This window comes from Xenopus tropicalis, chromosome 1 (genome assembly GCF_000004195.4).
Source record: "Xenopus tropicalis strain Nigerian chromosome 1, UCB_Xtro_10.0, whole genome shotgun sequence".
Lineage (NCBI taxonomy): Eukaryota > Metazoa > Chordata > Amphibia > Anura > Pipidae > Xenopus > Xenopus tropicalis.
In genome coordinates, this window is record NC_030677.2 from 216,783,889 (window position 1) to 216,797,995 (window position 14,107).

A 14,107-nucleotide genomic window follows, 5' to 3' on the forward strand; every position below is an offset into this window, starting at 1 on the left:
TATTTAGGATGTGTTTTCTTGGGTTTGATGCGATTTTTAGGTGTTTCATCAAAACCGGTAATTTTGGGAAAGCACTGCGACTCTGTAGTTTGGAGTAGAAAGACATGGATACCCATTTTGAATTTACCCGAATATGTACTTTCCAAAAATATATCATTTTGGGGAGTCAATGAGTTTTTTTGTGTTTTTACTTCACAGAAAATGCAGTAAACGTGTTGTATTTTCAGTAGCTAAAGAGACCTCTGGGGCAATCTCTATGCACTGACGTCCTTATGGGGTCTCTAAATGCCAGATACATTGGTGACCCTATGCACAATGGGCATCAAACTGTTCAGGGGACCCTTGGCTTTCATATTTAGGGTGTGTTTTCTTGGTACCTAATGTTATGTGGGAGATAAGGTGCTTGAAAGTGGAAGGTTTGATGTGATTTTCAGGTATTTCATCAAAACCGCCAATTTTGGGAAAGCATTGTGACTCTGTAGTTTGGAGTAGAAAGACATTGGTGACCATTTTCAATTTGCCTGAATGTGCACTTTCCAAAAATATATGGATTTGGGGAGTCAATGTATTTTTTTGTGTTTTTACCCCACAGAAAATGCAATAAGCATGTTGAACTTTCAGCAGATAAAGAGATCTCCAGGGCAATTTGTATGCACTAACTTCCTTTTGGGGTTTCCAAATGCCAGATACAGTGCTGACCCTATGCACAATGGGCATCAAACTGTTCAGCGGACCCTTGGCTTTCATATTTAGGGTGTGTTTTCTTGGTACCTAATGTTATGTGGGAGATAATGTGCTAGAGCTTTAAGGGGATTTTTTTGAATTTTCAGAATTTTTAATAGAAAATGCTAAATTCAGTAAAGCTTTGCTGTTTGGTACTTAGGAGTTGGAAGACATAGTTACCCATTTCGGATTCAGCGGAATGTGTACTTTTAAAATATATATGGTTTCCTGGGGTAAACCTAATGTTCCAGGATTTTTAACTTTGGAGTGTAAAGTATGCCGTATTCTGCTGTAATGCTTTGAAAATTTGGTAATATATTGCTGGGAGTTTGTGATCTATAGAAGTCAGAAATCTCAATAAAACTATACATATCAGGTATTGGCACGTTCGGGAGACATGAGGCTTTCCAAATCAGTTGAATTTTTGTCCATAAAATAAAATATGTTTCTGGTATAAATCCCTATATCATGAAAAATAGCATTTTTTCCTTTTTTGTTTTGAATTTTGAGCTCTAAATCTAGTTCCAGAAGTGGAAATACACAAAAACAGATTTGGAAAGCTCAGGTTCTCCTGAAAAAAAACAATGTATAGTTTGCCTACCTAAACTTAACCCCGCCCCCAGGAAAAGCTCCTAAACTGAGAGAGCACAGAATGTTTACAAAACATCTGGCACTGATGGGAACCGAAATATGAAATTCTGCTGGCACTTAAAGGGTTAATTAATGCTCCAGTGGTCTCAGCTACATTGGGGGAGGGCTGGAAGGCAGGAATAGCCCTAATTGGAAGATGGAGCCAGAGAGGGGGTGGTCTCTATGCCGCAAGCAATGTTCCCTATAATTTGTTATAATCTTTACTTATTAAAAGCCTCTGTGTGTTGTGGGTAGCAGAGTGCAGGATTATATATTGTGTATTGTGTAGGGAGCCACTTAGCGGGAACACTGCCCCCTAGTGTGTGTGGGGCTCATTGTGGGGGTCTCTGTGCTCTGGGGACTTTCCCTGGAAGGGTTGCGACAGTAATTATTGCTCAATGGGTAAATGGCTGACCCACCCCTACTTATCTGCTCTCACTTACTGATAACACTGACTATAAGGAAGAAACTGAAGGGAATATTATTCACATTAGATGCTGCATTCGGTGGACTTTAATGCCATAACAGAGATAAGAACATATATAAATTACCCCTGGGGGTGAGCAATGAGAATCATAGCAGAAACCATGGACCTTCACAGAGGAACTGTAAGGAGGAACCTTCCCATTGTTCTGCTGCTGCTCGGGCTCCTGGGGGCCAGTAAGTACCCTGATACATCACTTACTGAGTGTCCGGCATTGTAGCCTCAGGTATAACAAGAATTCAGAAAAAACCTTATTATTCCCCAAATGAAATGTCAAAAGTTATTGAAGTTGCCCTTTTGCTCCTTGGTTAGTAACTGAGCCAAAGGCCCTTCTGGATCTAGAGAAGTCTGTGACCCCCATGTGCTGACCTTTAGGGGGAGGGGGAGTCCATCTCAGGAGCATTTCATTGATTCAGAGCTGTGGGGGGTGTATGGTACTGGGGCAATAGGGGCACAATGAATTGGGTCACGAGTGCAAATAGCCAGTTGGTATCACTGCCCCCCTATTCAATCTGATGGTTCTGCCCAATAACAGCCTCTATTGCTGCAGTGAAATGACAATAATATATATTTCTCTAGATTGTGGGACAGGCCTGACTGTACATCTGTACATTCTGTCGGAATTAACTGTTTATCTCCCCTTTTCTGGTTCCTCAGGCCAAGCACAGAGACATTTCATCACAGCCTTCATGGAAGGTGAAGGTAGACCAACCCTCCAGCTGTATCTGGTCACTTATGGAGAAGCCGCCACGGTCAATGTCACTGTATCAGCCCCAAGTTTCCACCAATCCGTGTCAGTTGGGAGAGACAGCACCGCCCTAGTACATGATTACTGGCACTCAGATCTCTTCCAAGGTTGTGTCGGTAACATCTGATGCCGATATATCTCTAATCGCTTTCCACACAGAAGTTCAAACTGCAGATGCAATGGCCGTTCTTCCAGTAGAAGACCTAGACACTGAGTATTTTATTTTTACCTCAGGTTCAGGGCAAGCAAATCATTTCACAGTGGCCAATGGTATATACCCCACTGTTCTAGTGACTGTCACAGTCTCAGGATCCATCACATACAATGGGGTACAGTATGGGCTCGGCTCGGCTTTCTCATTCAGCCTTGGGTACCAGCAGGTCATTCAGCTACAAAGTCCCACTGACATAACAGGCACGAGAGTGGTGGCCACGTCCCCAGTGGCAGTGTTCAGTGGTAACAGGTGTTTTGCTGGTATTAACGCTGGCTGTGATGTCCTGCTTGAGCAGATGCACCCTGTAAGGAATTGGGGGACATTCTTTCCTGTGTTCCCATTGGCCACTCATACCAAAGATATCATTGATGTGATGGCAGCAAATCCAGATACAGTAGTCAGTGTTATAACTTCCCAACAAAGCACCCAGTACCACCTACAGCCGGGATCCCACAAGCGACTTACCTTAGACAGAGCAGCTCTGGTGCACTCCTCAGAACCTGTCATGATTTCATACCTCTTCCAAGAATGGAAAAATGTCCAATACCATCCTTTTGTCACTTCGATTCCACCAGTTCCAAATACGAGGAAATATTACAAATTTGTTACACAGTCTTTCTATGATAACGTCCTATTGGTTGTATCCCAGGCAGCTTCTCCCTCTGAGTTCTACTTGGACCATCAGCCACTTAGTAGCTTTCCCTTAAACCATATGGAGATAAATGGATTCAGAGCCTGGGAAGCCTCTCTGGGGAAAATCGATGGACAACATGAAATATATCATAGCTCTTCTCCATTCACTATCTATGTTTATGGGCTAGAGACTGCTATTTCATATGGATATTCAATGGGCCAAGAAACAACATATCCAGGTAATTACATTCATTTCCTCATTACAATGACAGTTGGACACTGTATATAAACCAGGAGATGCTTTGGAACAGGTGGCAGTTTTGTGCCATCACTGGGCTTTTAGTTACAGTTCCCTCCCACAAATAGAGTTATGGCCACATTAGGGGCCACATTTGTTGAGTCCTGGTGGGGTGTAGATTGGGTCCGCACTTGGGTGAGCAGTTGTTATTTTAATTATAAGGTGTTCTGGGCAGGGAACACAATCCCTGATTGTGCCTTGTGTGCTTCTGTGGGGCTCTATAAATACATTCATTTGCTAAATTGCTACACAGAACTTCATGAACTAAGGGCCACACAGTCAGTTCTGGAAGCAATGGACTAGGGGCCACACAGTCAGTTCTGGAAGCAATGGACTAGGGGCCACACAGTCAGTTCTGGAAGCAATGGACTAGGGCCCACACAGTCCGTTCTGGAAGCAATGGACTAGGGGCCACACAGTCAGTTCTGGAAGCAATGGACTAGGGGCCACACAGTCAGTTCTGGAAGCAATGGACTAGGGGCCACACAGTCAGTTCTGGAAACAATGGACTAGGGGCCACACAGTCAGTTCTGGAAGCAATGGACTAGGGCCCACACAGTCAGTTCTGGAAGCAATGGACTAGGGGCCACACAGTCAGTTCCGGAAGCAATGGACTAGGGGCCACACAGTCAGTTCTGGAAGCAATGGACTAGGGGCCACACAGTCAGTTCTGGAAACAATGGACTAGGGGCCACACAGTCAGTTCTAGAAGCAATGAACTAGGGGGCATATAGTCATTTCTGGAAGCAATGGACTAGGGACTACATGGTCAGGGCTGATAAGGGTAACCAATCATACAGCTAGTTTTGGAAGCTAAGGGTCCAACACAAATAGTGTTGGAAGGCATGGGCCACTGGGCATAAAATAAGTGTTGGAAGTGTTGTTCTTATTTAACCTTATGCCTTTAAGATCCCATATATTTATAGTAAACTGATGTATAATTTTGTGCCATTAATGTTTATTAGGTCCATCTATAACAGGTCCTACAGAAGAGCCGAAGAGATTAACAAGTCCTACAGAAGAGCCGAAGAGATTAACAAGTCCTACAGAAGAGCCGGAGAGATCAACAAGTCCTACAGAAGAGCCGGAGAGATCAACAAGTCCTACAGAAGAGCCGGAGAGATCAACAAGTCCTACAGAAGAGCCGGAGAGATCAACAAGTCCTACAGAAGAGCCGGAGAGATCAACAAGTCCTACAGAAGAGCCGGAGAGATTAACAAGTCCTACAGAAGAGCCGGAGAGATCAACAAGTCCTACAGAAGAGCCGGAGAGATCAACAAGTCCTACAGAAGAGCCGGAGAGTCCCCAAGAGTTACACTGTTTCTCTAATGGAGCCGAGTTCCACCTTCCTCTCAGATTAGTGTCTGAAGCCAAATTAAATGTGTCGGATGTCCATCTCCAAGACCCCCAGTGCCGGGGGCTGCAAGAGGGGAACACAATCTTCATTAACATCCCATTCAACAGATGTGGGTCCAACGTTCATGTGAGTTTATTGGGAGTAATTGTACTTGTGTTGATATATTTGTCTATACCAGTTGGCAGTTGTGTCAGTAGCACTGAGAGTTGGTGGTTTTGCACTGAACACGGCCTGGGTGTTGGCTCCTTTGACTTATTAGGGTAAGTAACCAATGTATTAGTGCCGCACATACATGTGAGTTGCTGATCAAAAGAAACATTCATGGGATTATGTCACAAGCCCCATTGGCATTTGGGATGGGGTTTCTGCCATGAAAACCATTTGTTGGCTTCTATACATTGTACCCTAATAAATTAGAATCCAAGTGAATCAGCCCCCCCCCCAGTCACAAGTCTGCGCTATAAATGAGTTACACACGTTACTGACTAGATAGTCACGGGGCCATTGATCCCCAGCACCACCCTTTGTTTCCATGTTTATTGACCCAAAATGCTAATAATATTTATCTGGACAGATTCAGGATGGAAAGACAGTCTATACAAACACCATCTATGGAACAGTCCCAGGGACCAGTATCCACCGCATTGAAGTCCCAGTGAAGTGTGAAATGGACATGAACGAGACCCTGGGTTTGAGCTTTCACCCCAAAGTTACTGATGTGGTTTCCCAAAGTCACTATAATGTGTCAATGAGATTCTACCAGACTGACGAGTTCACCGACCTGATTACAACGTTCCCCCATGAGGTTGATCTCCATGGCAGTCTCCATTTGCAGCTGAAAGTAGAGTCCGATGATACCAACCTACAGATACTGGTGGAACAGTGTAAGGCTTCCCCTTCATTAGAGGAGACAGAGAAGGGTTACAGCATCATCCAGCATGGGTAATTCCCTCTTTCTCTTTATGGTACTTTCTGGCCATAGGCTCAGTAGGGGCTGATGTTTAGCATGGCATCGCAATACTACATTAAGGTGTTGGGACCCTACTGAGCTGTTACTGGGAAATATGAGATGGGGGCAATTGTAATTGACCAGGTAACTTGCTGGCACATATAAATAGGATGATGATGTACGACATGGGAACACTAAGCTGAAGCCCCAGTAGCAGAGGCGCCACCTGAGGTTCTGCTCATTGGGACTTTCAGTCAATCTCTCCAGTTGCCAAAAGCAAATATTCCCTTGTTCCTTTCCCAGGTGCCCCCTGGACTCAACCCTACAGAACCACCCGGTGCCGGATCAGAGGATGAAACAATACAGTTTCCATGTATTTAAATTCAATCCATTCCAGGAGGTCTATCTGTTCTGCAACGTTATCATCTGCCACAATCAGACTGCCCCAAACCGCTGCACCCAAGGCTGTATCACCCGCAGATACCGACGCGATGTCTCCAATGCAAAGCTGGGCTCTGCCCAATTATCCCAGGGGCCCATTGTGCTTAAATCTGGTGAGATCTTTATTTCATATCCATATTTCTTTCATCAGTTTCCCCCAATCAGGAGCAAGGATTTATCCCCCATAATCCCAAGGGCATGTAGCAGTGCAAGGAGCCATTTCCTCCTGTCTCTGAACTAAAATAGGGGCCTTTATACTGATCCCTTGTATTGCTCCAGCCGGGGGGTCTAGGAATGATGCCCCCTGCTGACAGAAGGAGTTAGAAAAGTAAAGGCAAAAAGAACAATAATAGTGATTAATGTTACAGTGGGTTTATGAAGTAACATGGAGTTGCCACACCAGGAATGCCATAGTAACCAGTCCCATGTTATTATTTAGGTGCACTAATTCAGTTACTTGTAACTAGTTACTATGGGACATGGGAGCAGGACACCCTGGGGCTAATATTACTATATGAGACCAAAGGAATAGGACTGTGGGGGGCAGGTTATACAATAGATACCTGAATAAGGGTTAGGAATCCTGGGCCCTTTATGCTGAGCCATTGCTAATGGGGGGCCATAGCTACAGAGCCATCACAAAGGCAGAGTTTGCCCATTTTGCCCCACTGTGGTGCAGAACTGAAGCCTGAATCTTCTTTCCTCCCTCCCTTAGGGGCCCAACTCCCTAACAGCCAGGCTGGGGGCTCAGTCCCTTCGATGGTGTTGGTGGCCGTGATCGTGGCTATGGCCTTCCTCTCAGCGATGGGGCTGATGATTCAGAGGCGTTACTACAGGAGGCCAGGAGACTCCCAGCCACTAATAAGCAGCTACTGAGTCACATGGACAAGATATCAGCCAATGAAAGACTTTGAGTCTGGAAAACGGATTTATATTGCGCTGCATGTATTCCTGTTTTGTACAATAAATGTTTGTTATATATCATATATTATTAGTGGGTTCCATTCATTCCAATGTATAAACACTAAGGGGCCGATTCACTAAAGGTCGAAAAAAACGTGCGCTATTTATAGCATGCGTTAAAAATATTATCACTTCTTATTTTTTTAGAGTTAACGATCGATTCACTAAAAGGCCACGTGTCAGAATTAACCCTTTCACTGCCAGCCAATTTGGTCAAAGTGGAACTTGTATTGCCAGACAGTTTTTTTACCCAGGAAAACAATACAGTATATCATTTTTTTCAGGACAACCTATGCTTTCAAAATATGGTAGAATTTTTGTGTAATTCCAATTTTGTAACAAGATATAGGCTTCTAAATGTCTAAAAATGAAAAAAAAACCACATTTTCCATAATATAAACATACAAACTAGAAACAGAAATTATTGTATGCACGAATATACAACTGATTTGGAAAGTCCCATGTCTCCTGAACGTGCCAATACCAAATATATATAGTTTTATGGAGATTTGTCACTTGTATAGGTCAAAAACTCCCGGCAGGACACTACCAAATTTCCAAAGCACTGCTACAGAAAGCTGCATACTTTAGATTTCAAGACCAAAAATTCCGCTAACAGAAAGTTTATCCCAGAAAACTGTACATTTTTAGAAAGAACAGATTCTGGGAATCCAGAATAGGTAGAACTGTCTGTCTGCTCCAAACTATCAAGTCGCAATGCTTTCCTAAAGTTATTGGTTTTTATCAAACTTAGTGAAATTTTTTAAAAATCACTTCAAAGCTTCCAGTCTATAGTATCTGATCTCCTACAGGTCATAAAGTAGCCAGATAAAACACCCTAAATATGAATGCCTGGGGTCCACTGAACAGTTTGATGCCCAATATGTATAGGTTTACCTAAGTATGTGGCATGTAGGGGCCCCAATGTGAACATACCCCCATATGATCTATCATTTCTGTCATTTCAGCTCCTGCAAAATCAACACATTTACATCATTATATGTGGGATAAAGCTAGTAAAAAGTACGCTCACCCCAGAAATTCATATATTTTTGGAAAGTACACATTCCCCTGAATCTAAAATGGGACCCGTGTCTATCTACTCCAAAGTACCAAGCCGCACAGCTTTTCTAAAGTTGGCAATTTTGATGAAATTTCCAAAAATCCCCTCAAAGCTTCCACTTTGCAGCATCTTATCTCCCGCATAGCATTAAGTACCAAGATAAAACACCCTAAATTTGAACGCCAGGGGCCCACTGAACAGTTTGATGCCCAATATGTATAGGTTTAGCTAAGTATGTGGCATGTAGGGGCCCCAATATGAACATACCCCCATATGATCAATCATTTCTGTCATTTCAGCTCCAGCAAAATCAACACATTTACATCATTTTATAGGGTATAAAGCTAGTAAAAAGTATGCTCACCACAGAAAGTCATATATTTTTGGAAAGTACACATTCCCCCGAATCTAAAATAGGTACCCGTGTCTTTCTACTCCAAAGTACCAAGCTGTAAAACTTTCCTAAAGTTGGCAAATTTGATAACATTTCCAAAAATCCCCTCAAAGCTTCCATTTTGCTGCATCTTATCTCCTACATAGTGTTAGGTACCAAGATAAAACACCCTAAATTTGAACGCCAGGGGTCCCCTGAACAGTTTGATGACCAATATGTATAGGTTTACCTAAGTATGTGGCATGTAGAGGCCCCAATGGGAACATACCCCCATATGATCAATCATTTCTGTCATTTCAGCTCCAGCAAAATCAACACATTTACATCATTATATGTGGGATAAAGCTAGTAAAAAGTACCCTCCCCCAGAAAGTCATATATTTTTGGAAAGTACACATTCCCCCGAATCTAAAATGCGTACCCGTGTCTTTCTACTCCAAAGTACCAAGCCACAAAGCTTTCCTAAATTTGGCAAATTTGATAACATTTCCAAAAATCCCCTCAAAGCTTCCATTTTGCAGCATCTTATCTCCCACATAGCATTAGGTACCAAGATAAAACACGCTAAATTTGAACGCCAGGGGTCCCCTGAACAGTCTGATGCCCAATATGTATAGGTTTAGCTAAGTATGTAGCATGTAGGGGCCCCAATGGGAACATACCACCATATGATTAATCATTTCAGCTCCTGCAAAATCAACACATTTACATCCTTTATGTGGGATAATGCTACAAAAATGTACACTCACCCCAGAAAGCCATATATTTTTGGAAAGTACACATCCCCCCGAATCTATAATGGGTAAACATTTCTTTTTGCTCCAAAGTACCAAGCCGTAAAGTTTTCCTAAGTTTGTATGACATTTCAGAAAATTGCATAAAAATTTTGCAATTTGCCGCATTTATCTCTCACAATTTCTTGATAAAGATCAGATAAAGGCAAATCACCCCAAATAGCAACACCAGAGGTCTACTGAACAGTTTGATGCCCAATATGCATAGATATACCAAAGACTGCGGTATGTACTGACCCCAAAATGAAAATAGTGCATACAGATTTCTCGCCTGCCAAATCAGCTTTTGCACACAGAGCCCCCTGTCAGCGTATTATGTGCCGTAACCCCCCTAACTATACAGAGCCCCCTGTCAGCGTATTATGTGCCGTAACACCCCCTAACTATACAGAGCCCCCTGTCAGTGTATTATGTGCCGTAACCCCCCTAACTATACAGAGCCCCCTGTCAGCGTATTATGTGCCGTAACCCCCCATAACTATACAGAGACCCCCAGAAAACCATATTTTTTTGGAAAGTACACATTCTGACAAATCCAGCAAGGGTAAAGAGTCCTTTCTACACCAAAGTACCAATCCGCAAAGCTTTCCTAAATTTATTGGTTATTATGACATTTCAGAAAATTGCCTAAAAATGTTGCAATTTGCCGCATTTATCTCACACAATTTTTTGCGTACAAAGGCAAGTCACCCCAAATAGGTGCATATTGATGCCCAATATGCATAGATATACCAAAATCTGTGGTATGTACTGACCCCAAAATAAAAATAGCGTATAAGGATTTCTCGCCTGCCAACTCAGCTTTTGCATACAGAGCCCCCTGACAGCGTATTATGTGCAGTAACCCCCCAAAACTATACAGAGAGCCCCAGAAACTTATACACCTATTCCCCTTACTGAGAGCAGTCAGAGTTCTGCAGAAACTTCAAAGAAAACCAAAAAACCCTGTGTAAATATTCCAACTTCTGCCCCGTCACATTTGCCCGACACTGACAGTGAGGGAGAGAGGCTACATTAGCCCCCAATTCCCTGATATTGAAGGTACAGATACAGATTATCAGCCAGAGGGACCAAGTGAAGGGGAAAGTGAGGAGCCCCCCCTCACCCAAACCGAGCAAGCAGGGGTGGGCCAAGCCCTAGGCAACCCAGTCTGCCAACTCCGCCCACCTCCCCGCCCCCGAACGGCACATGCGCGCCAAAGCACAGGAGGAGGTGCAGGGGGGTGGTTCAATTGGTCATTGCCTTCATCGCTAATGACAAAAGGCAATGACAAAGTAGCACTAGGGGTAGGCAGGAGGGGTTCCTGCCTGGCGCCCCCCAATCATTGCACCCTAGGCAGCTGCCTCTTCTGCCTACCCCTAGTTCCGGCTCAGCAAGCAAGAAACACCAGCAGGAGAGCAGGCTGGGAAATCTGACATTTTCTGAATTTCAAAATGAGGCTCTTATAGAGAAATTAGTGCCAGTGTATGACAGAATCATTGGAAAATATGCGGCTAAAACTGCTACTGCTGTGAAAAGTAAATACTGGAACAACATAGCTGCCCATATCACTTGTAAGTCAGACAAATATAACATTTATAATGAAATAACCACAAGTGTCTTTTCTGTGCTCACATCATTATCAGTTTTATTCAGCTCCCAAGTGACAATCATTCTTAGTACTTAGTACAACATCCTTTTCCAGTTATAACAGCTTTTAAACGTGAAGCATAGCTTGGCACAAGCAGCAGGGATCTATGGGTATCTGAGCCCATTCTTCATGGGCAAAAGCCTCCAGTTCAGTCACATTGTTAGGCTTGCGCGCTGCAACTGCTTTCTTTAAGTCCCACCAGAGGTTCTCAATTGGATTTAAGTCTGGTGACTGCGATGGCCACTCCAAAATGTTCCAGCCTTTAATCTGCAGCCATGCTCTAGTGGACTTGGAGGTATGCTTGGGATCATTGTCCTGTTGAAAGGCCCAACGTCTCCCAAGCCTCAGGTTTGTGACGGACTGCATCACATTTTCTTCCAATATCTCCTGGTACTGAAGAGAATTCATGGTACCTTGCACACCCTGAAGCTTCCCTGTACCTGCAGAAGCCCCAAAGCATGATTGACCCCCCGCCATGCTTCCCAGTAGGCAAGGTGTTCTTTTCTTCATAGGCCTCCTCCAAACATAGCGTTGATCCATGGGCCCAAACAGTTCTCATTTGGTTTCATCAGTCCACAGAACACTATCCCAAAACTTTTGTGGTTTGTCCACATGACTTTTGCCATACTGCAGTCGACTCTTCTTATTCTCTGGAGACACAAGGGGGTGCACCTGGGAGTTCTGGCATGGAGGCCTTCATTACGCAGTGTGCACCTTATTGTCTGAGCTGAAACTTCAGTACCCGCATCTGACAAATCTTTTTTCAGTTCCTCAGCAGTCACACAGGGACTTTTCTCCACTTTGCGCTTCAGGTAGCGCCCAGCAGTCAGCATCTTCTTTCTGCCACGACCAGGTAGCGTTTCAACAGTGCCCTTTGCCTTGAATTTGCCAATGATGCTTCCTATGGTGTCTCTTGGTATGTTTAACATCTTTGCAATCTCCTTATAGCCATTGCCCTTCCTGTGAAGAGAAATCACCTCTTCTCTTGTCTTCCTGGACCATTCTCTTGACTTCACCATGTTTGTAAACACACCAGTAAATGTCTAGAAGGAGCGGAGTATCATTTTAAATCTGCCTAATTGGTGCTTATTATGCTTTATTGCTGCTCGTTTACACCCACTGGTGTTTCAATACCTGATCGAAAACACTTGAATGAACCTCTGTTCCTAAGAGTGGGAGTCTTTAAGGGGTTTAATAATTGTGTCAATGAAGAAATCACAAAAAAAAAACATTTAATACTGTATTACAAAAACAATTGATGTCATTTTAGTTGCATTTGGTTCTTTAAAAAGTCCCTGTAAGATTTCATTCTGAACACAATTACAAATAAACACTGAATTCCCTAAAACCCTTTACAGCATTGGGGGTTGAATAATTTTGAAAGCAACTGTATATACGCACACCTATCATTATAGGATGACAATGACCCCTCAGAATGGCCACAACAACCCCTTGTTACACATAAGGGCAAATCCCCAAACCCTACTCTTCCCACAAAAATAACGGAAGCTCAAAAAAATCATTTCCATAAGTCTCTCATTCATTATCACAAGTTTTTGATGAAAAAAATGCCTGTTGTTCACCTTGATTTGTGTGTAACCCCAACAGCTTACACTTCATACGAGGCAGCTCTGTTAAACCTGCAGGAGAAACACTTAAAGGTTCAGGAAAACCTATATCTTTGTTGGAAAAACAAAACTCCATTTTAGAGAACATGAGTTATTATCAACAGGAATTGAACCAAAACTTGCTAAGTGTTCTAGATAGCAGTCGAGTAGTCACAAAATAGGGAAAAAGCAGGCACTCCGGTATTCCAAGTCAAAAAGCAGCATTGATGTGTTTCCCTGGTAGCCTGGGAAGAAAGAGGAGGAGCCACCAGTATCTGATTCATTGTTACTCTCAAGACTATTGTAATGGATACTGCAAGAAAAAGGCATAGTTAAGGCACAATAGTGAACTGTTACTGTTACTGGAACATATATACAACCCACATGAGTGTCTACCAGAGAACACTCAGGCCTGTACTTAGAGAACCATGGGATAACTCCTGTCCCTGCTCAGGGTTTCCCAGGCACACACTTACAACTTGGGAGAGTCCTGCTGCCATCAGGCCCACCCAGGCACTTGCTTAGATTGTGGTGAGGTTTTACATAGTTCGTTACACAACCCCGGTTGGGTGTTTCTGAAAAGGAAAAATCATATAAAGCACATCTTAGCAGTGCAAACATGTAAGTGCAAACTTTAATCAACTGGCCCCACCAAAAACCATTCTTCAGTCAGTGCGTCTCATCCCACCCTAGCCCAGTGTTCATAGAGTGCCAATTCTACGCACTTTGTAGGATATGAGAAGAGGTAGTAAGTTCCACCTTAATAGGCAAGTAGAGATAGAAGTTGTGTCTTTTTTTAGAGCCAACTATTTACAAAGCTCAAAATTAGTCTCTTAGGTGAGAAAAATAAAAGTTAGACAGCCCAACAACTTTGGGGCAACAGAGGAGATATAGTGCAAGTCTCTAGATCATGTGAGCGAGTCCAAGCAAAACTTTAAAGGGAATAGGTTCCCAATACTGAAAAACTATTTAGACCATCCTAGAGCCACTGTGGGTATTTAGACCAGGGTTCCAAACCGCTCAACAGTGTCCTCGTAGGAGATATAGTACCTGGGATGCGGTTTATCTATGCGAGCACCGCTGGGGAGCAAAGCATTGATACAGAAGTGCTTTTCCTCACTGTATTTACCGCAGCTTTTGACAAAATGCTCACACATGTGTCGCACAAGTAAGTGAGGT

The 14,107-nt window shown here is 43.2% G+C and overlaps 2 protein-coding genes across 2 annotated transcripts; both read left to right on the top strand.

Moving 5' to 3' along the window:
• Positions 1-2,139: 2,139 nt before the first annotated feature.
• Positions 2,140-5,351, top strand: LOC116412614 (IgGFc-binding protein-like). Its single transcript, XM_031906866.1, has 2 exons — positions 2,140-3,671; positions 4,696-5,351. The coding sequence occupies exons 1-2, from the start codon at positions 2,663-2,665 to the stop codon at positions 5,349-5,351; spliced, it is 1,665 nt and encodes a 554-aa protein (XP_031762726.1). The 5' UTR covers positions 2,140-2,662.
• Positions 5,352-5,582: 231 nt separating this feature from the next.
• LOC100489882 (CUB and zona pellucida-like domain-containing protein 1) lies at positions 5,583-7,463 on the top strand. Its single transcript, XM_031895055.1, has 3 exons — positions 5,583-6,029; positions 6,340-6,590; positions 7,193-7,463. Exons 1-3 carry the CDS (start codon positions 5,755-5,757, stop codon positions 7,351-7,353), a joined length of 687 nt encoding a protein of 228 aa, XP_031750915.1. The 5' UTR covers positions 5,583-5,754; the 3' UTR covers positions 7,354-7,463.
• The last annotated feature ends 6,644 nt before the right edge of the window (positions 7,464-14,107 follow it).